Consider the following 26579-nt stretch of genomic DNA (forward strand, 5'->3'; position numbering starts at 1 on the left):
GTATATACCCCCCCCCACGTTTCCTCAACGTGTGCCTCCCCCCTCTCTCCATTTCGAAAAGTTTTACTTGGGACCATTAAAGGCAAGCGTATGCAAAATCTGTGATCAATTTGTTGCCGCATGTAAAAGTTACGCACGTTTTACTTTTAAAAACATTATCTCAAGAAATAATTCGTAGCCCCCCCCCCCCCCCCCCCCTCCAAGACAACACAATATTTTCCGTCTGGCACACCTTCAAGGTATAGACTACCTATTGCAAAAAAGTTGTACAAAACCGCAAGTGGGTCCGAACGGACAGGGGGGCGGAACGAACCTTCCAAAATTACCTCCGACACTGCACGCGGCGGATCTTCATTCGCTATGAGTGTACCACTAAATCCAAGGGTGGTTGGGGAACTCCTTGGGTTCACTCGAATTGGGTTGGAAACGAAATACGACATACCTCACTACCGTTGCTATGGAGAACGACTGAGCATCTCAATCCTTACATCATCTCAATCATTCTAGTTGAACAAAAAAGGCTGCAGCAGAGCTTGCACATGCAGAAGGGCAGGGTTGAGGTGCACCAATAGTGAGGAGGAGGATGAGAAAGATTTGACAGGTCCCGACCTGGCGGAGGTTGAGACCAGTGGATCGGCACAGACTCTGTGACGATCAAGACCAAGACTTGTTTTTGCGCATTTTCCAACGAAAGCCACTTTCTCTGTCCGTCCGAGGCCTTAACTACTACAGTTTTCAAGATATTAAGTTCGTTCTTTTTGCATTCTGTAGCGTATAGCTCTAGCACCTGGACCAAGGAAAATCTTGACAATTAAACTGCGCAAACTTCCTTATTTATTAATATATTTTGTTGAAATTTTAACCAAAGACACTTCTGGTGAAGGTAAATATATCGCATATTATAGTAAAAATCAGTTGTGAGCATGCGCAGATTGCGCAATGGCAACTTTCTTATTTGTGGAGGTATTTCTTGGAAATTTTACCCAAAGATGCTTTCCTGTGTTCAAATTCTATGCTCAATTCGTGTGAGGTATAGCATGCCCCTCCGCCCCACCTTTCAAAAAATGTTAATAGTGCTATACGAGGGCTTACATGAAGTTTAGAATAGATAAAATTATTGTCTAATCTGAATATAATGTTGTGGTGTCCGTTAGATGCATAATTTAACCCTCTACAATTTAGTCTTAAGTACAATTTTCAGAGGGATAGGCCGTTTGGAGATTTTTCTGCCGTCAAAAGTTAACCCCGGGGATTTCAAGTTGGTAAACTCCCCGTTACCATACCTTCCCTCGACATATAAAAAAATACAATCCTTACCGTTAATTCAACTCCCCTCCCAACTGATCTAAAGGCCGAACTTTATTTTGCAAAATTTAACAATTCTATTTGGATTTGAATGCGCTCCAAAGGGATATATTATTGATTAACAGTTTCGACGTCGGAGTAGTCTACAGGGTGTTTGATGAGGAATGGTTACGTTAATAAAAAATTTCCACACATTTTTCAAACATTTTCAAAGTTTTCCAAAATTCCATCTGCTGAAGTTTACTTCATAGTATGCAAAAAAAAATGTATGTCGATGAGTAGAGTGCTAATAATGCGCCTTATAACGAAATTAAGCTCTTAATAGATAGTAATACAACGTAAATCTAATTACAATTAACTAATAATAAATTTATAACATAACACAAGCGCATCGATGTTGGAACTAACTCAAAACACAATTCAATATGCGTATATAGCAACCGCCCCATCATTCTCTCGAAAGTTCTCGAACGCTCGAATATACTCGAATGTTTTGGAACAAACACGTCATATTTCTCAGAAAGAATGCTTCACATCCGCTCTCGTTTCTTATCGCCAATGACTAACCTTTTATGGCGCCTCGATGTCTATCGGGATTTCTAGAATATTCTCCAACAATAAGTTGTACTTCCACCGGGTGTCACTTATGCGCCCCGGAAATTAAGCGCCCCTATAGAAATTGTTGACGAAAAAGGGGGGAGAACGTTGTTTGAATTTCCGCTTGAGGTTCTGTAACAGTTCATTCGTAATGACGAAATCATCAACACCGATATTAATGAGTGACATACTTTCTCCAAGTATTAAATATTTAGTATGACATAAAAACACTATTTATTATTGCAATAATGTTTTATTTATAACATTTTTTGCGACATTACAAAAGTAACCATATGATATTTTGGTTACATTGAAACCTTTTTTTTCTAAAGTCGCATAGTGTACTGGAACCAATTGCAAGCGTATTTGTGTACTACAAACTGCATGTGGCGTTACTTTTTGCACGTGTGCCATGCAGTGTAACGTTCCGGCAGACGTCACATGCCATTAAAAATTTCTACTTTATTATAAGGAACGCAATAAAAATTGTATTAAATTTGCCTAATGAGTTTGCAAGCTAAAAACAGCTTTTTCACGCCCGAAGGGTACAAACCATTTTTTTAATTCGCGAAGCGGCTCGTGTCGTGCTCTAACCTTTCGAATGTTTGTCGTGGACTTGTAATTGGTAGCATTTGCGATGAAAATAGATTGTAATTTACTGTTTGGCTCGTTTTTTTTTGTGTTTGGATGTTCCCCATGGGTTTGCCTTAGGTCCCCTGTTACTTCAGGTTTTTATTTTGTGCCTAATAGGAAGGAAGCGCTATGTCAGAATTAAGGGAAGGTAACGAAATCAAGCACCGAAAGACTCTTTTTGAGAAATCAAAAAACTAAAACAAGACTATCGAAAAGTATTAGTCTTGGTGTAGTACCTACCTACATACAGTACAGTTTTTGTCGGGCCGCTCTGTACATTACGTGTCGCTCAGTTACTTCACGTTGTTTCCCTTGGAAGCACTTGCACCCTAAAACTATATTTTGAAAAAAAGTGGATAACAAAATCTTTTTACGGCGAGACTGCATCTATGGAAACGAAAACGGACCTCAGCTAATGAAGTTGAAGTGAATCCCGAGAATGATGAACGAAATCGAAATTTCTTTCTAGGAATATTTCATTAATCCCCATTTACCCGTTCATTATTTACAATTGTTGCACCTCTCTTATACAATCATGACACATACGAGTTAAAATGAGGACAAGTACTTAGCTAAATATATTTTTGACGCTCAATAATAGAACTAACGACGCTGTTAGTATAGAGACGTGACATTTTTTCATCGCGCTCACATCACAAAATAGGTATCGCCTTCCTACGACAATGAACGCTCCGTTTAAGTACCTCATGAAGAGGCGAATCTCATCAGAAGGAAATTAAACTTCATCTCTTCAAAGTGTTGAAACGTACACGATGATAACTCGAAGAGCGCCAGTAAATCAGACGATATATAAATTTATGTACGCTAAATAAACATCTAGTTAAAAGGTTCAATATATACTTCGAGGGTGATTAATTGGTTTTGAGAGGCGATTACAGATTTATTTTTGACCACTTGTCTAACCCGAAGTTGTGCGAGGCTGTTAAGTACATGATTTCATACTCAAGATTCTTTCCAAATGGGATAATGTCTTGATGTTGTCGTTACGTACGTGTGCATAAATTATTAAAACGGAAGTCACTATGCCCCCCAATTTGAGGTTATTGAATTTTTTAATTTAATTGTAACAAGGAGGTTAAAAATCGTTAAAACAACGAAAACATTTAGTTTTGACCCAAAAAATTCGAAAGTAGTACTTGCCGAGTGCCGACAGCAGAAGTGATTACTCGTTCTCTCTCACAACCCTTGGCTCCTTTCTTTTTGTCCGCGATCTATTATAGAAAAAAAAGCGCGCGCTCGGGGAATCGAACCCGCGTCTGCAAAATCGATAGGCGATGATCTTGCAGTTGCGCTACCCACCGTCGCGACAAAATACTACGTTAATTAACAATAATCTTAAATTCATTTTAATTTTGTGATAGGACTGTAGTCAGCCCTGGCCAATCGTGGGGTGATGGGGCAATAGTCATTCACCTTCCAAGGAGTAGCCATTCTCAGTCGCAATGGAGACGTGGACGGTTGAACCTTCCCGGCCAACGATTATAGGTTAGAAGTTTTCCAACCACGGGCAAAATTACGAAGGAAAACCATCAGGTACTAGACGAACGGCCAGGGTTGAAATAATGATTGTGAAAATCTTCATCGTAGGCAAACACGCGTTGTTCAACCGTCCACGGCTCCATTGCGACTGAGATATCTAAATGGTCACTCCTTAGAAGGTGAGTGCTCACTGCCCATCACCCCATGACATGACACCTGGACACACAGTCGAGGTTCACTTTTGTCATAGCTTACTAATACAGAGTGAATTACGACATACTCCAAACTCACTTAATTTTTACTACCCACGGTCTTTTTTAAAATCTATTTTTTGGATAATTTAATTATACCACTCAATAAAACAAGTAGGTTAAATATGGAAAAACATCCTAAATTCAAAAAATGTTAGAAAAATATACAGTGTAATTTAAAAAGTTCATGCTTTATCAAAAATTTTGATATTCACTCAAAATATGTAAAAATATACAGGGTGTCTTATTTAATAAAATGTTACCTTGCTAGCACCATTTTGATTATTGATTAATTTGCATCGAAAACTCATCACAAATCAATTTATTTACAATAAACGGAACCGGCATATACAAAAACCTAGAAAAAGCGGCTAATTCCGTTATGCGCAATGGTTCCTGAGAAAAAAAATTCAAATAGAAACTCAAATTATGAGGCTTTTGGGGGTGTAATTCACACGACACATTTTAGACATTCTCTAAGCCAATTTATTGATATGCTGCTGTATTTACGTAGTTTGGAAGAAATTATTTGTATCATACTTGAAAAGTTTATCTCATGTTTTTCTGCGGTCGTAGATAAGAGTTGCGTTATCGCTATGAAATTAATTAGTTTTTTATACAGATATTGTCGCAGGTGCGCTTTAGGTAAGGTTTTGCGTTATTTTTACAATAAAATAAGGAAGTGGAATCTAAGATGGGCCAAGAGAAAAAAATGTGCTAAATAGAAGAGGAAGTGTGGTAAAATTGTCTGCATCCGCCGTGGCCTTTTTCCGTTCGCCTTTGGTATTTTTCCAAATTTTATAGCTTTGGTCATTTTTATACATATAAGAACAAAATTATGGCATGAATACATACTTGTATAAACTACGTCATGCGGACGTTTTATTTGGTATCAGCACCCACAGTACCGATGGGTCACCATGTATGCTATACATTTCGATTTTTAAAGTTAAATGTGGTCGCTAATTTTAGATTGAACACATACTCGATCATATTATTTGAATTGGACGTCAAGGTGATCTTGTATCAGAGTTGTTTGATTTTGTTTAAATAATCGCTTTGCTGATTTTGATTTGTAATTGTAAATTTAAAGTACGTGTTAAAAAGTTAGGGTCACTTGTAAACAATTGAGTGTTGTTATTGTAAAAGTTTAACTACTCTCAGTGCGATAAGAGTTCGTTATCGCTGCGGAAAGCTAATTAGTTTCAAGATAAGCAGATGTTTTTCGTCGAAGTAAACACTGGTGTTCAGTTTATCGTTCGACGACGCAGTAACTTTGATAAAACAAGTAGAGGCGGTAGGTGAAAGGGAAGGAGGTTTTAAATAGAAGAGATGGGAAACAAGACTTTTTTGTCTAGGTTTTTGTTTGGTGGACGGTTTTGGGGATTTGTGTTGTATGTGCATTGGTAGAAACTTTAAATTAAGTTATTTCACTTTATTTTGCACTTATAGTCACCAGAAAGTGGATTTGGTCTAAGTGGCTATACGTGCTGATAGGTTTTCACTGAGATTTTAGTGATGCTAGGGTCATGGAATCGTACATGAAAATATGGTCCCAAATATTGTTACCTGACAATGGTTGTCGTTACTCCATTTAGGGTACGACTTCACAGTTCCGCAAAAACTTTCTATTTACGAATACGTTGTTTACATAGAACGCTTTAGCGAAACGGGTAAACAGACGAGTATTCCGCTTCGCGTAATATCATTATTAAAAACATGCCAACGACATAACATTTGCGGTCTTGGCATCTCAAGATTTTCGATCTGAATCCGACACGCGCTAAAAAAACGCGTCTGCGTTCAAAAATAGCAGAACGATTCTAAGCCACGAAAAATTTATGCTAGTGGAAACTATTGAATTTATTTTAATCGCTTCTAATTTAGAATTTTGCTTTTTAAATTTAACACAATTTTTCTTTTTTTTCTTTGTGCGTGTTTTGGTTACTTCCAGCGCCAACATTGTAGTAAATCGCTTTGATATGTTAATGGCGGTTAGCCCAAAGTAACGTTTTACGTCACCCGTTAGACTCTTTTTGTGGGAGTACATTTTTTTATTCACTTCTCCGATGACTGCAGTCAAGTTTATTAACCCAATTAACGCCACATTTTATGAAGGACTATTTCATTGACGATTTCACTTTGGGCATACCGGCAGAAGGCGCTCGCCCAGGCTGTGTAATTGGTATGATTAATAGGCTCTACCTGTTTCGTTAATAGTTGAGGAAATATGCGTGGGCGTGTTGCATACTAATATCGAATGTTATTATTTATTCAGTTGCATAAGACCGTAAGTACATTACTTTCGTGCAAGCTGCAAGGACACGCCAAAGGATAGGCGTTTTCTATACTGCCTCAGTCATATTCGCTTACAACTTGCACTTCTGAATTGTGAAATCATATTCATATTCCATTAAATGCTTGAATTAATATTTGATGTATAAAATTTGATTGAACATGCGATAGTGTTTTGTTGCTTCCGTATTTGCGTGTACTAAATATAGTCAAGTCAGCTATAAATTATTCCTTCGACTTATCTAACTTATTTGTATTTCATATGAAGTAGGTACATCGAAAGACTGGGATAATTTTTAATAATTTCAATTTATACTTCATTTATTAGACCAGCATATACAGGGTGGGCCATTAGTGTGGTGGAAGATTGTGGGTTTATTAACGCGCATATTTAAAATTCATAGTGGGAGAATGTTGAAGGACTCTTAAGGCTACAACTTAAAAATATTTTCAACAAAATTGCAATTGTTGTACAGGGAGTTTATATCAAAGTTGCATTTTTTTAAATGGACCTCGCTGTATATTATTACATATTTCGATTTTTTGTAACAATTTATAACAATTTTTGTCAACAATTTCTAATAATTCGCAGAGTTTTTGGCCCACCCTGTATAGTGATCGAATTGGGGATGATGTGGGGAGTGGGGGTGTATTATAGCGGTCAACTACTTTTTATAAGTAATTAAACCTCGAATTAAACATTACTTTATAGAGAAACAAAAACGTACCTATTTCGAAGTATTTTAAGATTTTTGAACAAAAATAACAAGTTACGATCGCATATGCTTTCAGTAGAGGTATTTTTTGACACTCAGCTCGCACTCTCGAGATAGACAGGCAACAGAAGGACATAGGTCGGACAAAACCATCACATCAGGGGAATTTTTCGGAAAAAACATTTTTGGGCATAATATATTGAGCAAATAACTAATTTTTCATAAAATAAGAAAAGAACAAACCAGAAAATGTCTAAATCACAAAGTGGAGCTTTCTTTCTGTCGGCGCAAATCGACTTTTTTCCACTTTCCACGAAATTTGTCCAATAGGTATTCTTCCACGATTAGGGCATTGTGCGCAGGTACACCATCTTGTTGAAACCAACAGTTACCAACTTTTGTTTTCTTTGGTGTATGCCGAACATCGTTGTATTCGTACAAAAATGCTACTCGACATAGTACTACTTCTTTTACGGGCAATATAAAAAGATAAAGTTGATAATGATTTCTCCGAAATGAATTGTCTCAACAATCAGAAAATGTTTTTTTTGTATCTGCTCAAATAGGTAACATCAGAACAAAATACAAACGAAATCAACAAATTTCTTGTCTCTAATTTGACTATCTTCATATCTTCTATGGTTTCCGAAATCCCCATGATGACCGCCTGCGTAACTACCACTGTCTAGGAGGGGGCGCGCGCCCTTTAAAACCGCGCCTGGATCTTCAGTTAAAATTTGCGAAAAGGTGGTTCACAAATAAGTAAATTATGTCTGCGCATGCGCAACCCATGTTTGGACACGTGATCTCAATTCCTTTTTTTTATATAGGTAGCATGTTCCGTGAAAAATTGGCCCACAAATAAGAAATGTAGGGAGCACTTTCCCTTCAAAGTTCAGAAAAATCCGTGCATAAATAAGAAAGTTGAGTCTGCACATGCGCGATCCATTTGTTTACACGTTTAAATGATAAGTAATGGGTCAAAGTAATAACCACGGCTGCCAAGAGTCGATTTCCTTTTTCTGTGCATTTAACCAAACCTTTTATACGAAATGATTATTTTTCCAGAACAAGTCCAGCATCCGCCACAATAAAAATCTCGAGGTTAATTTTATTAAATTGACAAAACTCGATCCACATTTCCAAAGGATTATATTACAATTTTTTAACACCTGGCATAACACCGGGTACCAACAGAAATATTTAACATGGAAATTCTTATCTCCTGGGACGTAATTCGGGCTCGATTAAACACAATTTACAGATGAAACAAATTTATTAAACAAAATCAATCAAATAAACCGAAATAAAAATGGGCACTCATCGCCAAAGTACAAATACCACGTAACAAGTGATCCATTGAAACAATTAATTAAAGAAATCTTAATTATCTTAAAGTATTAATAATCCAAAATATCCGGTCAGTACGCGCTTTCTATAACAGATGCACTTTTCCCCCGTTCCCGCAGGAATGTGGGGAAGAATATGTACTTACATGCCATATCGCACCATCATCGTGTCCAAAAAACGGTAGGTTATTAATTCCCTGGTCCATCGTCCAACAAGTACATGGTGGGGCAGAGGAACTTGCTGATTTAGAAATTCAATAAAAAAAAACTTTGCAAATATTGATTTATTATTTTTCCATCATCAAGTACAACATTTAAAGTTTATGTTTAGACAGTTTTAAAGATGATATCTGGCAAATGGTCGTCAGCCATACCAAGAAGCGCCTCACATGCATTTTCTCGAGCAACCACATTGCGTGGATTAAGCTCCTGCACTATGACAAATTTATAGGCGTGAAACTTTAGTTCTTCATGAAGGATTCTCCTCACAGAATGAGCAGATAACCTGAGTGCAGCTGCATGTTTTCGTGCAGAGCGCCGAGGGGATTGCAAAACAGAAAGCCTACTCTATCAATGTTTTGCGGTATCCTTGCTGTTCGTGGATGCTCAGGGTTTTTTTCTTCACATCACCAGTTTCCCTAAAATTGTTTCCCATGAAACAATCGATTGCCGGTCCACGTCCACGTGGCGCGATTGTAAAATAAGTACGAGATGCACGTTGCGTGGCTATGACTGTGCGACCGTTAGAAAAGTATGCCTCGACGGCGAACGCGCGTTACGCCTTCGTCCACTCCATGATGGTGACTACTCACCACGCGGCGGAAAAACTTTATATGCCCTTCTCTCAAATGTACCTATCCCCACTTTCGTCGGAGCAACCGTCGCCTAAGGACGCCGAATACAAATCATCAAGTTCCTCTGCCCCACACTGTATAACCTTGCGAATATCGCGAGGAATATCGCTTTCTTACCTTAAGTCCAGAAAGTCACTGATCGAATTGGGAGAATTCTTCGGAAACATAAAATCAAGGTCGTGTACAACTCGTCTAGTAGGATCTCAGATATTACCCAACCCCAGAGGTAAATTCGAACCTCTATCTTGCAAAGGCGTGTATCGCATACCCTGTTCTTGTGGTTCGGTCTACATCGACGAAACTCGTACGTCAGTTAGCACTCGAATTTCCGAGCACGAACGACAAGTTCGAGGACAACATACCTCTAAGTCCACAGTTGCTGAGTATTCTCTTCAAATTCTCATTCCCCCTTCTTTTACCAAAGAAGATACAAAAGGGATTAAGATCTTCAAACTATAGAGGTGTTACAGGGGTTCGATTCCGAAAGTTCGAAACTTTCGATTGATTTTGCACTTTCGATTCCGATTTCGGTTACGATACAGCCACTTCCGTAAGATCCCCACTTCAAACATTCAAACAATTTCAACCGTAACGAGGAATTGGGTCTTCCTCTGCTCTGGAGATCTGTTATCCATCCCATTGGTTTATTGGTCGTTCTCTTTTCTCAGTGTTCCAACTTGTGTAATTCAGTGAAGTAGTTCGTGTTGCTCCCGTCACCCCATTGGTAAGAGTTTCTATGTATTTGATTGATTTTTCATTGTTATTTTTGTTTCGTGGCCCGTGCCCCGTTACGAAAGTGGGCGAAAGTTAGCTTTTCGTTCAACTTCGGTCCTATACCGGAAGTCGCTCACATATTAATTTCGGGAAGTGCTTCGGTAGTACACTTCAACGCCTTCAAAGAAACCCATGTGTCAAGTCTCTATCTTCCGCAGTTTTGACTGTAAAACGTAAAATCCCTTTTTTCCCGTTCCCGTAGGCTTTCTGTGTGTCAAGCAGTAATGTAAGAGTTTTATATTATGTTGATGTAATATTGGCTTTTTGATGGTGAAAAAATTCTCGTTTACAGGTAGGTAAGTACTGGGCTACAACAACTTCTTCGTAAACTTCACTTCTTTAATTTGACTTAAACAGTCTCTTTAAACGAAGCAATAAATATATCTTAGAGCGCTCAATTAACTTTCTTCTACAAAACTTCAGAACTGTCAAGAACGAACTGTCTGCAATAATACGTTCATATACAACAAATCTGCCAATCACCAATGCAATAAGCGGCTACGTTTCAACGCCCCCCAAAAAACAAAACAACGATTAGCGTCGACCACCACACACACCATGATTCACGTCTTCCTCTACTATTTAAAACATTCTTCTCTCTCTCCGTTTCGGCCTCCTCATTACTTGAATTTGGGGGAGACGTATCTGACGGTGGGGTCGAAATCCGAGCGTTCTGAACGAGATCTCGGAAGAGGGTGCTCGCAAAGCTCTGGATGACTCGATGTACTTACGCTTGCCCAATCCTTACAGCTTGTGGAAAACTCAATGTTGCGAATCGGGACGCCAACAGCCGCCTTCGAGTCGATACAAGATTAGTCACGGGGGAAAGTGAATGTGACTCGTTCTTTCCGGGAAATGTGATATGTCGACATCGCAGGTATTCGGGAATTCTCGAGAACGTTCCGTGATCTTTATAGGAACTTTCCGTTTGCTATATAGGCAAATTGAATGGTTGCAGTTCCAAGATCCGTGCCGATGTGATTGATTAGGAAAGTTCGCGCTCGTGTGTGATAAATTTACATGCTATTAAAATTTTTAAATTTTGATTTTGAACTAAAGGACACATTTTGGAGCATTGATTTATTTGGGAAAATTTGTGTTTTGGTCCCCTCTACCACCAAATGTGTTCACGCTTCCTCTCTGTATAAAGCGAGTCAATGTAAAAAGTTTATTAACTGTTTTTAAACCAAACCAAAAGAAACTTATTCTATAGCTCGATATTTATATAATTTAGATATGTATCTACTGTGAATCTTGTGCGTGGATGAGCAATAATAAAACTAATTTCCTTTGCGGCTGATTAACCAATTTTAGTAGGTACCATTTAATTAAGTACGCGTATTGTACACCCACGCATACGGCATACTTAATCAAAGAAAGAAAAGATCGAGCAATTATGTTTTCGTATACCTCCAGAAGATGCACTGTAGAGCGCGTGGTTATTTTTAACTACACATTCATGGGGTTTTGTTATTTTCACTGTAAGAAATCAAAGGAGCACGATGCATATTTAACCATTTGCGCGAAAAAATAAACCATAGCATAGGCGTGGTTCGGAAACGCGAATAGCTGCCATTTTTCATATATTTAGCAGTTACATGTGCCAAATTTAGAGCGGTAGACGCATTACAAAAAATCCACCATCTCGTTAAATGACAGTTGATTTAATGCACATTAGGAAATGTATTGATAAGAATATCTCAAGGTTAATTTCGTGATTGTGGATGTGGACCTTTTATAAGAGCGATACTGCATTATCTGGGAGCCAACACAGTTATCTGTGGGACTTACAATTAACACTCTCATTCCATGTATTGTCATATAATCCGAAATTAAATGGAATATTGCCCTCGGTTCAAAAATAATTCCAGTAAGTTGGAAGCCAATCATTGTTCAATATTGCAGGAAGTATAGGTCATAATTAATCAGAAATTAATTTTCTACTAATAACATGCGTGGGAATATTTAATAAAGATAGTATCCGGCATTGTGGAAAGATAAGAGCGCCCGAAATTAGTCACGTACCTCGTCACGTACTATGTGGATTTTTCTGGAAAACTAAGCGTGTATTTATTTCTCCAAATGTGTGACTAGCATCGAAGGATGATTATTTTTAGTTAATCACGAGACTAAACAATGACACACTTTTAGGAAAGGAGAGCAATCATAACAGATTGCACAAAAAAAATTCCACCGCCTTCAAATTACGTCACAATATTGTTGTGTAGGTAAAGTGAAACATATCATTGTGCATTCCAATGACATCTGTCGTTGTTATTAAAAATGGGACGCGGAGCACGATATAAAACGAAGTTCAGCCCCCTCTCTCTAAACTAATTTGACTAAAAACGCCTACTGCAGGGTGGAATAGTAATGGCGGAGAATCGGAGATACTCTGTTAATTTTCATTGGTTCGCCAACGCTGATACAACAGAATTTACTTGCCCTTTCTCAAGGAAGTTTAATTCGCAGTGTAAGAAATGTAACATTATATGACTTCTTTTTATCGCGTAAAACGCAACAATTTTCCGTCAATGGGACGCCAAATCGATTTGAAACAAACACGTGACTGATAAGCTATGACAAATATAGTACAGAAATAAAAACTACATGACAAAAGGAATATTTGTTTGGTGGAATTTTTGAATGAGTGCTCTCCTCCAGGAAGAACCTCTCAGATTCTTTTGGAGTTGAGAGCGTTTTAAGCTCACTCCACAACTCCCTATATACGTCGTTTCGGAGCGAGACGAGCCAATACACTAAAAAAGCCTTATATTATCAAATATCCATTACGTTTTGTATTTAGCACATGAAGGATGATGGTCGCCAATTTTCAATGGAAAAAAATTACTTTCCTCGCGAGAAAGCTAGGCCCCGGAGGGATTCGAACCCTCGATCTCCTGTTTACTAGACAGGCGCTTTAACCAACTAAGCCACGGCGCCGTTGAAAACGTCCCACTCCATTTTCATTCTGTCGATTCTATACACCCATTACCTTTCATGTTATAGGTATTTGAATCAAATCGATTATGTTCGTGCTCCTTTAATGTGCTTTAATACGCCGCATTTATCGCATATTACCTACTTCCGTAGGTATACAAAACCGCAGGCAACAATTATAATTCGTACATAAATCGATTTGAATTCGAAAAAAATGTCGTCCTTTGAAGATAAGGTACTAATTAAAGGTCCATCCTCTTCTTTAAGTCAAATGGTAATTTGGTGACATTTGTCCGTTTCTACTTTATACCCTGTAACTTCTTTCCCAGAGTCTTCGCTAAGGTATGTTCAAGGCGTTCGCCTCATGCCGGCGGCATCTCAAAGGGGCACCACATGACCCTTTCTTACCTTTGTTGATTTGGGCATTTAAATCGTAAACGCATTCTTTACCACTGCACATTTCTTTTAATTTTTGTGTGCCCCTCAAATTGGGAGCGATTATAGTTTAGAACGAGGTTTAGAATTTCACGTTACCTTTGGGTGACTGAATTTTCAAAAAGGACATGCGGAAAAATGGTCCCATTATTAACGAGCTGCTAGCGAGTTTATAATTTTGCGGTGTCTGTCCGGCCGTTAGCACGATATCTCGATAACGAATGAACCGATTACGATAAAATTTAGTAGATGGATTCTTTATCAAATTTGTAGATCGGAGTTCGTGAATTGGCAATGTACCCCAAAAAATAAGGAAGGCCCTTTTGACATCTCCGTGAGTTATGAACCGAATTGCATGAAATTCAATATGCGTATAGCTTTAGCCATGTAAAACGCAATTCCAAAAATTGAACCTAATCGATCAGCATTCACAGTGCCCTTTTCGCATCTCGACCATTTATAAACCGAATTCCAAACTTCTTTATTTATGAAGGTATTTAAATGAAATTTGATACATAGCCACTTGGAATAAAAGCAAATGTAGCGCCTTTTTCCAAATTTGGTTTTGTGCATGCGCAGTGCCAACTTTTTTATTTATGAAAGCAATTAAATGAAATTTCATACATAACACTTTAAATAAAAGCAAAACTAACATCAGGTTTAAATCGGGTTTAAAATTTGGTTTTGCACATGCTATAGCCATATCCAGGAGCTCGTTTTTGTGTTTGTTTAGTTTATTTATTATTATTATTTCGTGTATTCCAAATGAAGCATTTCAACCGTTTATTATTAGCAAGATGGAGCTTCAAATCCAGGAACGGAATTTTCCCTTTTCACGTAGATGGGTATTTCTCGAAGAGCCCCACATTATCGAGGGAGATCCCGTGATGACCCTGAATACATCGTCCGCCCGTTCTCCCATCCATCCGTTTCCCAAAGGACAATATTTTGGGCAGGTCAATGGTGGAAGACGTTTTTAAAATATACCCACAAAGCGCGGTGGCTGTTTTGCTTGTTTATGTTGGACTGCTATGGTGTTCTATTCATGACTTCGTTAGTGCAAAAATGAATTTAGAAGAACATTGCGCCGCTAGTGGAACCAATATTGAAATGAAATTTGAAAGAGATTTACTATCAGAAACAGCTGATTTGATTTTATTGCGCAAGATAATAGAATTCCTCCTACTCGGTAATTAATTCCAATAAAATCGTTAAGATTAACGAGTTCATCCACCTTCGCTCTGAGCTACTTCAGAAAGAATTTCCGTTTCATAGCAAAAATTACATTTGTGGATGTAAATCTGTCATTAGCCGACGAATAGGCCAAGGTTAAAAATAAAATTTTCAGTGTACAGATTTTTCGCTTCAGGCTGTACTTACCACATTAAAATGCACCACACGTTTAGCCGCCCGCATCCGTAAACATTTTCAAGCATTCCTTCCGCTCAATCAAGTATTTTTAAAACTACGAAACGAATTAAACCGCCAATAAGCGCTGTTAACGTCCACTCTTCATGAAAGGTCTTCGTATTTCAAGATCTCGCCCAAAAATTCCACCGTATTATAAACAGGAATGTGTTGTTGTGTCAAAATTCTGCGTTAACTCAAACTTCCTGCCTTCATTCACATGCAAAGTGTGCAAGTTTTCTCTCCCTATGTCTAAGTTATGGCGTGTCGGTGCTAGTGAGGAGTTCTGGTCTCAAATTTCTAAAAATGTTTCATGAAATCTTCCTGAAAATCTTATTACAAGAAATATTCTTAAGTCTTTTTCTTAAATCAAGCTGGGGACTTTTTTAAATCGTATTTTGTTTAATACGGGAAAATGTACACATATACCGCTTCATAGCGAGCGTGAACGAAAGTATATCTGGAAATAAAAGGATAACAAAATGTAAATTTTCGATAAAAGTGGGCATTTTCGAGACCAGATTGTAAGGGGCTTTTGGGCAGGCGAGGTTACACTTTCTAAGGGTTAGCAAGCCGATCTTAGCGAGCGGTCACGTGAGTTACGCTGAAATTAAATTCTTAGTGAAGTTAGTATTATTATTATTCTTGGTTAATTTTGCGTAAATACAAAAGGTTTTTGGTTAACTTCAGGAGCGACCACGTACAAATATTAATTGGTGTGTGAAAATTCATGGTGCAATTTCAAGAATCAAAACGTGTATTTATCGAGTGAAATCTATCCGAATAGTAGTAAAGAAATAGCAGTTTAACTTCGAGTAAAAACTTATTTAGTAGAGAGAAATCTCAAATTTGCAGTACGTCGTGGAGGAGCATTTAAACAAATTTAGATTTGTGACAAATTGCGAGTTGCCTGCAATTTTATATGTGCGAGAATAAATGAATTGCAGTAAGTAAATTACGGGACTAGAAAAAAATTTTAGCAGCCTGATTCGTAGCAAGGCCTTTACGAGTCGTAAAATATACGCGAAGGAACATCTTCGAATCGGAGAACCACTTTTCACACAAAATTGGGATTAAATAAAATGATATAAAACTCATTGTAATAAAAGTATTTCTTGCTTTTTCGAATCGCTAACAGTAACGGCCGGTTAAAAGCAAGTTCCTTAAGGTTGAGTGATGTCATTGGATAACGCATTGTGCGATAAATAAAAATTTTACAGCATACGGCAAGGAATTTAAAGACAAAAATTTTTACCCCCAAAAAAACGTAGTTAATAATTTGGGCAAACTGAATATCAACAGAGCGGAACATTGGCATTTAATTCCTTTGCATAATCACGATCTCGAGTGTTACTTAGCGTAATTGAAGCCGGTTTGTTTGGATTCGCGATTTATACGAACTTTCCGTCCGTCAAACTTTGCATTCATTACGAAGGTAACGTTACCAGGTTAGTGCAAAAAGGTTAACTGTACCATCGAAGCGATCTGTTTCCATATTTCTAAAGAAAGCGGCATTTTCCAAGGAGAGGTAAGATCAAATGTTACCAGAAGAGAATATTACCCACGTCAATAACTGTAATTTTTAATTTTTTGATTTGGATACAGTTGTAGTCGGTTATTTTTAGGAATTTCCATAAGGAATTTTGTTCGAAGTAATTTCAATATTCCTAAAAGAATCGACCCGTAAAAATTATTTGCATGGAACAGATGTTGTGTTGTATTTATTGAGAAGAATTGCACCCAAACAAAAAATTTTGGTTATTTTGTTTCATTTATTTGAAAATTCCATTTAATTTCCGTTTCAGACACCATTACTTTGGTTGGATTAAAATAGCAGTAATTTATTATGTGGTAAATATGATCGGGATCAAATGTAGCATTGACACGTGATCGCGATACAGGTATTACAATTTGTTACAAGCCAAATCGTTATTTTAAGTCAAATAATTTCGAAAGAAATATTGAATTTGATCGCCTTTGTTTTGCTTGATATATTCAATCAACCAAGTGTATATGAGTAGTTATTCGAGTTCGAGTTCAATCAATTTCAGGTTTTAAGAGGAGATAAAAAGCCAAACTTCCGCAAGGTGAGGGGTTTGGAAAGCATTGTTATTACTGAGCTATCCGTGCGTTTGAGATAAGAGGGTCACATCAATATCTCTTTTATTCGGCGAGATACGATCATTTTGTAATTTTATATCTGACATTACGATCTCTTTGGTCGCATATTCAAACTTCCAGTATCGCTTCCTGTTTAACCGGAAATCTATGCAACCTTGGTTTTTCTATATACGATATTTCAAAGAGCAATCAATTTGCTGTACGACAACATAAAATATGCATATGATGATCAATATATAAAAGGAGAAATTCGTGAATCAATAATTAGAAAATTTATTTAATCTAACATGTCGTGTGTCATATCACACAGAAAAGATCTCGGAAAAAACCTACAATAACTTGTTTATTGTTTACATAAAAAAATTAAAAAAATAAGTAGCAGGTGGCTGAAATGTTTACTATAGACTCCCTCCCTCCCCTATTGAAAGCAAAAAATAAGTTTCTCAAAAAATAGAACCGAAATGGATTCGTGTCATTTCGAGTGTCATTTTTTTGTGCCCTTTTTCGGTTCTAAGGAGCATAAGGAAGGAAGTTGCGGTCAGGAAAAGGGGGTCGTTTCGTATATGGGATTCGGCGAGCTATTTAAGTAAAAATCTGGCGGGAGAGCGGGATTCTGAATAGATAGAAGACGCGTTTATTGCGGTTTATTATAAGAGATATGTTCAGAAATATGTTTGCGCGTATCAATAAAAGAAAAATAAAACCGATATTCCCATCAACCATAATCACTGATGAAAAATAGTTACAAGTTCCAGAAAGTAATGTATTGTGGGAGAACGAGATAGTAGAAACAGCCGGAGCGGAGCTGGCAGGAAAGTCGTGAATTGCACGGTTGGTGTTGCGCCCTATGGCGAGCCCTATAGTTCTTATAAAGCGACATACGTGTGAAGTACACAATTAAGGAATATTATGCATAAAATGCTGGTTTTTATTGATTGCTCAGCTTCTAGAAATTATCGTCTTTGAGATCTGCATGGTGATTAAAGTCGTATGATTGTGTTGTGACATGCCGAACAAGACACATAAAAACCGAATCGTATTTTGTATCCTCGTTTGTATCTTTATCGAGAGCAGAATATTGGTTAATTTACAAATCTAAAGGATGTTGTCATACAACATGCACAAAGTTTGTTATTTTCTTCATTGTACAAAAAGAACAAAATTGTTTCGTGCAATAATGACTGCGTTGCAATGTGTTTGCTTTTCTGATAATTACGCCATAATTAAACGAGGTAATTCCAATTTTTTGTCTACAATCTTCAGTAAGAATTGTAAATTGTTGTTGTAAAGAAAACTCTTAAGACCACAAATGTCCTTATATTAAAGAATTTGAAATTAGTAAGTAGGTACCCCAAATTTTATTAAAATTGACTTGGCCCCACCGATTTTGAGACATTTTTCTCTGATTGATATTAATTATTATTAATAAGAGATGAATGAGAATGGTAATACTACAGGAATTCTTTAACCTCTAAAATGTGTCGTTAATCCTCTCGATTAGTTCGATTAAACCGGGAAGCTTATTAATATTCGAAAATTGTTGCTATAATGTTTAATTGCTATACAAAATAGGAAATTTAAAGAAGTTGAGAGTTCTGCAAAAGACGTTTTCTACGAAATTGTATGGAACGGACTTCGCAGATTTCAAGACTGTAACTTCACTGAAACACCACAGGAACACCCTACACCTGATTGCTTTGGAATTTAAAGGCAGGTGCAAAGTTTTGAAACAAATTGACCGCCGGGTTGGAAAGTGCGGCACGGTGCGGCATTTGATAAATGAATACATACTTAAATTTTCTTTTGTTACGGAATAATTGAGTTACAAAGATTTTAGTTTTAAAACACGCTTTGTATAAATAAACGCGAAGGAAAGAAGGGGAAATCTTCCAAATTCCACATGTAACTGGTGACAAAACTTTGGCGAAAATCCAAATACTAAAATTTTCAAACAAAGGTGAACTCACGCAGACGCCGACAGACGATACAATGAGCAAGTACTTACTAATAGTAATTACCACAAATTAGCTCTTTTCCTAAGATAACACGCTGATAATAGTAAATGAGTCACGCGTGCAACTTCAAAATGTTTACAATTATTTTCATAATTACGTGCGTGGCGCAGTTTTTTAGTAGAATTTGACCTCGCTTTTCACATTTGTACTTTCAATTATTATTAATCTTAATGATTGCATACCGTAAAAAAATTAGCCTATTTTCTCGGATAATTGCGGAGATAAAATTGTTAGTTCTTTTGTTCCCCAACTGCAGTCACACAACTTATGGAAGATGTAATTCTAAATATTTATTATTACACATATGTTAGTATGACAAAAAAGAGAAGTCTACATAAACAATATCCTGTTGTGTTACTGACAGACGGGCGGTAACTACTTTCATCTTCCTTCGCGTCTGAATCGTGTGTTACTTTTGGAAATAAGACAACTGACCTGAGTGCTATTAAAGGTGCAATTAATAATATTCCAAGTTTTAGCGGCGTCGCTGCAATTGCATCCGGGAATTCGGCAGGCGTCGGACCCTAAGGGCGCAACACTCTCCTCCACAACGGCCGGTACCGATTTTATCACAAACACGCCAATTATTAACCAAATTATTAAAGAAAAATACCACTGAACACCCATTGTGTGCACACATGCTTACACTTCTGCCACTATTTATTCATCAATTACCTATTTAGGTCACACCGACAAGTTGTCGCGACCCCATTCATCTTGGGGGATGAACCGGAAGAGTTACTTTTTCAATTGTACGAGAGCGCCGAGCCGATTTTTTTTTTCGGAGACTTGAAGCGAGCTCTCCGGAGCTTAGAAAACGACGGCAGACCGACCGGTTAGTTTGATGACGACGAGCTCGTCTACTATTATGAGAGAGAAGTAGGAGGAAGAAGACTGACTGCCTCCGAATGACTGCATCTTGTTCACTTTTTAGAGTACCGCACGCATTTATTTGGGGGTTGGGAACTTGTAGATTTAACACCCCCTATTGCGTCCCAAGGTCAGGCCTTGTTGGACACTATTTTTTTAGAAGTTCAAAGACTGGACAATGACATTTTCATCTCTTCATTTTTTGCAAATATCATTTCGCTCAAGCGTGTATCCTGGGTCTTAATTTTATTTTAATGTAGAAATTACAGTTATTCTCTTTGCGCCTCCTAAGAGTTGATTTTAAGCGGCAGGATGTGAAAGTCATTATGGAACACTTGTCATTGATTATTCCTCTTGTGTAGGTTTCATTCACTTTCTCATCTTTGCCGCCAATAAAAATCACAGTTTGGCAAATGTGCGTGATGTAAATAAAATATGTTCACAAAAATAAAGCATTTCCGTTTTAACCGGTTTTATTAAGAGGCGAGCCGATGGGCATTCGAAAATGGATACCCTTTTTTTTACCCCTGCCTTCACTACATAACTACTCGCTCTGAAAGCCTTCAAGATATTTTTAATTGCAATGATCTTTAATGTAGGTAATTAATTAATTATGGCATATTATGGTAGAGTTTCATTTGTGGATGTTTATAAGTGGTAGGCAACACACAATACATAAGTTAAGTGTCAGTGGCAGATTCAGGTATCCGACAAGCCCAAAAAGGCAAAAAGTATCCCCGCCGCAAAATAGTACCATTGAATAGTAATCATATCATGATTACTTATTCAATGATAGTACTCAATTTTGGGTACTTCCGTTCGAAGACTCTCCCCTTGGCGTAAGTGACTTATTTCGCCCCTAGGAAAAAGCCAAAATTTTATCACACAGGAGTCGTAAAAATGTCCTGGAAAATGGATAATATTGTCTAATATGTATCTCGCACGATTATGGCGTTGTGCGCGGGTGCACCATGCTGTTGAAACCAACAGAGTTTTCAACTTTGTTTTTTTTGTGCAATACATGAAATACATCGTTGTATTCGTAATAAAAAATGCTACTTAATACAGTACGTACTTTTTTTGCGGGCCATATAAAAAATTAGGTTATAGTTTCTCCGAAACGAAACGGTGTTTTGAAAATCTCTTAACACTGTCTTATAGACTTCAAATAGTTGAGCTTTGTGCGAGAGAATTCGTTTTATAGTGTTGCTCTTAAAATTTCCTTCTGAAATGTTGGTGTTAAAAACTGTTCTTAGATTTAAACTTATTCAATTTACTTATATAGGTAGCAAACGCGAAAAGCATCTAGAGAGAAGTCGTCAGCATATCAAACTCTAAACAAGAAATTTCAAAATCTTAAAATTCAAATTCTCACTTCTAAACAAATATAAAATATTTTAGAGTGACTAATACCGAAAATCAAAAACAGTAAGAGGGTTGAAGAGCCAGGAAAGCAATAATTGTAATTATGCAAAAGAATAATGTACTGTAATTTTGTATATTATTTGTTTTCTATAATTAATAATAATTTATAATGTTTAATAATTTTATTTATTCATGTTGGAACCCTCAAAAACCGAAAAAAAAACTGAAACCGGAACCGAAAATTGCTGTTACAGAACTGGAACCGTTACCGGAACCCTTCAAAAATAATTCTACCTAAATAGTGTGAAATCCCAGGCCCTGGTTTAAACGTATATATTTTTCGAACAATCGATTTCGAACTAAGTTTCGAATAATTGAATTTCGGACAATAGATTTTTGAACAATAAATTTTCGAAAATCAATTGTAAAGTTTGTAAAGGATAGAATATACTATATGTAAACGACGCGTTTCAAAATTATAAAACCTCTCCCCCCCTTGAAAATTTTTTCTGGATCCGCCACTGGTTACGGTAGATAACTCCCTTAGGGCTTAGGCTTAGACTATGGAAGGAGGGGACTCGTAATACCCAATCAAACGTAATGCTGCTGATTGAAGCAAATTTTCGCATAGAAAAAGGACTGTAGGCGGACATGTTATTGGTGGCAAACAGAGCTAAAATTTTGCTTCACTTTACGATCATCTTTTATCCTTCCTCTATCTTTCCTACTCTAAGGTTAACCACACTCTAACGGTAAGGATAAAGTGAAACAAATCATTGTGCATTCCAATGACAACTGCCATTCTTATAAATATCAAACATGCGCGACATCCACTTCTCATCTTTAGATAGCATAATATTAACTCTTAGGCACGAATAAAGTACTTGATTTTTAATTTCTTAAGTTATATACTTAAAATTTTCTTTTTAATAATTTTTCTACTATAATTCTAAGATAATCTTTTTTTTTCTTTTTTATATATAATGCGCCTTACTTTTAGTGTTGTTAGTAGATTGACCTGTAATTGGATTTATTTATATCTGCCGGTCAATAAACATTATTATTATTATTACAACGTAGCAGCCCCAGCGAACTACGTACCGCGTTTGGGAAATCCCGTTCCCGGGGGAACTTCGGGAAGTCTTTTTCATCCTAAATGCCTTCAAAGAAACTGACGTTTCAAATGTCTCTTTTCGACGATAAAACATAAAATCCTGTTTTTCTTGTTCCCGTTCCCGTAGGAATTTCGTAAAGTGTTTTACTACATTAGAAACCTTCGCGGACTTACGTAATTGATACGTTTGTATTCGTCTAGAGCCGTAGTAGATCTTTCTTTAGGACAGCTATTAGATTGTGATTTACAATGACGGAAAAGAGAAAAATTGTTTTGTTGTACGTCATTTATAGTAATATGGCGCCATCTGTTAGGTATATTGCGACATGACGAAAAAATTGTTTTTTTTACGGCTGAACAGATGATAACTAAATTTGGTACACATACTCTTAGACATAAAAGGGCTTAATCGCGCAGGTGTGCGGGTGGTAGGTATCTATGCTAGCCACAGGAAATTATTATTGATATAAATGGGACGCAGCGCACAAAATAAAATGAAGTTCAGAACAGAAGACAATATATTGATTCCATGGAAACGACGAGATAACCGTACTGTATGGTCTAAGCATTGACATATAGATTTGGATTGCGCGTGTCAATGTTAAGCGCGGATACTGCAAGTGAGAGAGAAGGGAAAACTAAGAGGCGCGCTAGTTTTCTTTATCGCGGCTCTGTTGGTCGCATGGACAGCAAAAAGCTCAAAATCAGGTGCATTGGATAGTATCTAAAGGACCTCCTTCATCATTATTCATCAGGAAGTGTTTGTGAGTCCCAGAATAAGTGTCAATCAAAAGGTAAAGTAGTGGGAAGTAGATTGTTTAGGAGTTTATCGCAGGGTTGTTTAGATTTTGTTATTTGAATTCGTGTCGAGCCCGCGAAATTAAGTCAACTATATGTAATTTAGCACAGGGTGAATTTTATGTTTTGTGTTTTTCAAATGCGCGCATAGGAGTGAAACAGGGTTAAGCCGAATTGAACACGTGTAAATTAAGGCGTAACGTTTTAAATGTGAAGTACAAAGGATAACTATTACGATAAATACGAACAATTAGCCGAAACGAAATTAAATAGTGTGAGTCTGATAACTAGAAGAATGGACTTATAATAAAACTACGCCCCTACGGACCTATGTGATATCCTACGTCAACAATCAGCGTTAGTCCGTCAGATTATGTAATTTTGAGTAATCGTGTCGGAATTTCAAAATCAAAGAAGCCATTCATTATATGAGATCTAGGGTTTTGTACCGACTGCCCTTTTCAATTAATTACCTCACCATTAGTTTAGTGTATCATACAGTAACCATATTTTTATATATTCAAAATAAAACGATTCCTTTAAGGGTGTTGCAAATTTATATCAGTTAAATAATGACGGAAGACTCTTAAAAGTTTGACAATTATTAGATAACGTGAATCCTTCAGCTGGGTTCAGTTAGTAAAAAAAGTGGCTATTTAAATTAACCTACTGTTTTTTTTCCAGCATACACTCAAATGAGCGCTTATTTCTTCGAGACTTTGTGGGATGCGTCGCTGGATCAAGTGGAGGTCGATTGGCCCAATGGTTGCAGCCGGGCAGTCGCGTGGATCCAGCTCGGTGCCAAGTGCTATATTCGCGGGAAGATCTACGTTGTGGGTGGCCAGCTATTGTTACTGTCCTGACCAGAGACCAATACTCTGACCTTGTGCACGTGCCCACGATGAAAGTATGATCTAACCAATGCTCGACCTGCAATTCATTGTGGTTTTCTACAGGTTGAAGTAAAAGCTATTCCCATTGATAAAAAGGAGCTTGGCGATCACGATTTTGGTAGGAAGATTCGTAGGGTGAGTTTACCGGACCCATTGACGTTTGGCGGGTTCCCACCACCGCCGTTGCACCACGCGTACGAGCAAACCGTTCGCGACAAGATGTGCTTTCACTCTATCACAGTTATGAAGGCGTACCAAAATTATTCTTTTGAGGAGTTAAGGTACACCTCACCACCCGTTAAGCGTTCAAGCGAGAACATGCTAGTAAGACCTAACGGCGATGGTACCTACAGCGCGACCTGGACGCCTGCGTCTGTGGGATGTTACTCAATCGTCGTTAATATCGACGGATATGACATGGAAGAGGTGACTGTTTGCGCAACTTTATCGTCCAACTTATACTTTGATTACTTTTGACAGGTTTTTAAGGTGGAAGTGAAAGAACCACCACAGGGCATGACTCCGCCCACACAAAATTTAGCCAAGAAACCCACCCATCAGCCTAGCAAACTAAGAAAGTTCGTCGCAAAAAATTCGGCTGGTTTACGGGTTAGAACTCATCCCTCTTTACAGAGTGAACAAATCGGAGTAGTGCACGTTAATGGAACTATCGCCTTTATCGACGAGGTGAGTTGGCAACTTCTCACTGATTCCACGGTGTCGTCGTGTTTCAGATACACAACGACGACGGTGTTTGGTTGCGTTTATCGCCCGAAACTATTAAACAGTATTGCACGGTTTCGGTGATTGAAGCTTGGTGCCTCCAGTACAATCAGCATTTAGGAAAAACACTCTTGCTTCCCGTGGAAGAGCCAAAGTCGATTTTAGACCAAGTTATCACTGAAACTATCATGAGGAAGCTTCCCGAAATACACGACAGGTTTTTGAGTGATGCAGGTTGAAAGGTGTTTTTGCAGATGTGTTGTAGGCGCAAGGCTTCAGCTGGATTTAGTGGCGCGTACCAAGTTATCAAGTGTGGAGCTTCGGGGCACAATGTACGAGCTAGACCCAGCTTGAAAGCCGCTCCGGTTGGTATGTTAGTTCTTGGTAACCGAATTGGTGTGACAGAGTACGTTGTAAACTGTGACGGGTGCTGGGTTCAGTTGGACCAGGCTACCAAGGAGAAGTACTGTTTTAATATCGATGGCGAAGCATGGTCTTTAGCAATGGGGCATAACAATGTTCTTTACATTGGAACACTTAGTGATATGGACAAAGGTGAGTAAGGCAAGTACTTCAAGTGTTGGTCAGCCTTCTTTGCAGATGTCGTTCCGCAACTTTGCGCCGACCAAGAATCACCTCGTGTAAACTCAAATAAACGAGGGTTCGACTTTACTCACAATTCGGTTCCTAGCACCGGTGAGTCTACTTTTTCGTTCGGGGTAGGACGTCAGCCGCTGAAAACCCCAATACCTAGCGCAGACGCCCTGGCCACCAATCCGTTTGTCTTTGGAGACAAGTCTCAAGATTCTCCCAAAGTCCCCAGAAGAGAGAAATCTAAAGATTGTAGCAAACCGAGCAGTGTTCCAAAGTGGGTTAAAATTGACGAAAGCAAAAGGTCAGTGACTAAGTAATTCATGAGACGTTTTAATGGATGTCGTTCAATAGGGAAGTGCCATCTGAATTCTCGGGCGTGTCTGTTAAAGATCTCGTTAAAGCAATTGGAGAATCGAGAGCCAATGGCAATGGTATCACTCCTCCTGAAACCCCAAAGAGGAACACCAGTCCGAGAGGAGGGGGGCATTTATCCCCAAAGGTTCCCAGTCGAAGCTCAAGTCCAGTGGCCATACCTCGTAAGGATTTTTTTTTGTAATAAAATTGCACTAAGTTGGCGTTTTAAGCACCTGCTCGTACCTTACTTCATGACAGTGGTAGTAGTAGTCCGCAAGGTTATGGTTCGCCTCGTAGCATCGGTATATCTCCCTTGGGTAAGTTTTCTATGGTTTCTGTAAGAGAAGTTTTTAAATCAGAAATTGATAGATCTCACGTTAAGGTATTTGATCTCACATAGTTACTGCGATGCCTACCCATTACCATTTCTTAATGGTGTTATAGATCAGTTATTTGAACTCCTTATTTCTATATTTGCAAGTTAAAACTAATCAAAAAACGAAAGTCCGATACAAATATGACTATGAAATGAACAAAAATTCTCAAAAAAGTGGAGTCACGCAAGGTGAAGCATATCCATTACCAATTATTATCCAGGTTATGGATAAATAAAAAATTCTTTGAACTTGTTTATCTTCCAAATAAATTAGAGAACAAAATCATTAGTCAGTCAAGC

The 26579-nt window shown here is 37.8% G+C and overlaps 2 protein-coding genes and 1 non-coding gene across 3 annotated transcripts in view; 1 reads left to right on the plus strand and 2 right to left on the minus strand.

The window, feature by feature from the left end:
* The window catches only part of LOC116174284, a 56340-nt gene extending 36246 nt beyond the window's left edge, over window positions 1–20094 (minus strand). Inside the window, exon 1 of the mRNA XM_031492174.1 lies at window positions 19628–20094. Within this exon, the coding sequence (XP_031348034.1) occupies window positions 19628–19819 (192 nt within the window). The 5' untranslated portion in view covers window positions 19820–20094. The remainder of the gene's footprint in view (window positions 1–19627) is intronic.
* Window positions 1–26579, plus strand: part of LOC116174287 (E3 ubiquitin-protein ligase MYCBP2) — a 119419-nt gene that overhangs the window by 82995 nt on the left and 9845 nt on the right. Inside the window, 7 exon segments of the mRNA XM_031492181.1 lie at window positions 24024–24246; window positions 24296–24658; window positions 24713–24919; window positions 24967–25172; window positions 25221–25850; window positions 25901–26085; window positions 26134–26220. Coding sequence (XP_031348041.1) covers window positions 24024–24246; window positions 24296–24658; window positions 24713–24919; window positions 24967–25172; window positions 25221–25850; window positions 25901–26085; window positions 26134–26220 — 1901 coding nt within the window.
* On the minus strand, window positions 13144–13217 carry Trnat-agu. The gene has a single exon. It is a non-coding gene; the product is annotated as a tRNA-Thr (tRNA).

This window comes from Photinus pyralis, unplaced genomic scaffold, assembly GCF_008802855.1.
Source record: "Photinus pyralis isolate 1611_PpyrPB1 unplaced genomic scaffold, Ppyr1.3 Ppyr1.4_LG6, whole genome shotgun sequence".
Taxonomy (NCBI): Eukaryota; Metazoa; Arthropoda; class Insecta; order Coleoptera; family Lampyridae; genus Photinus; species Photinus pyralis.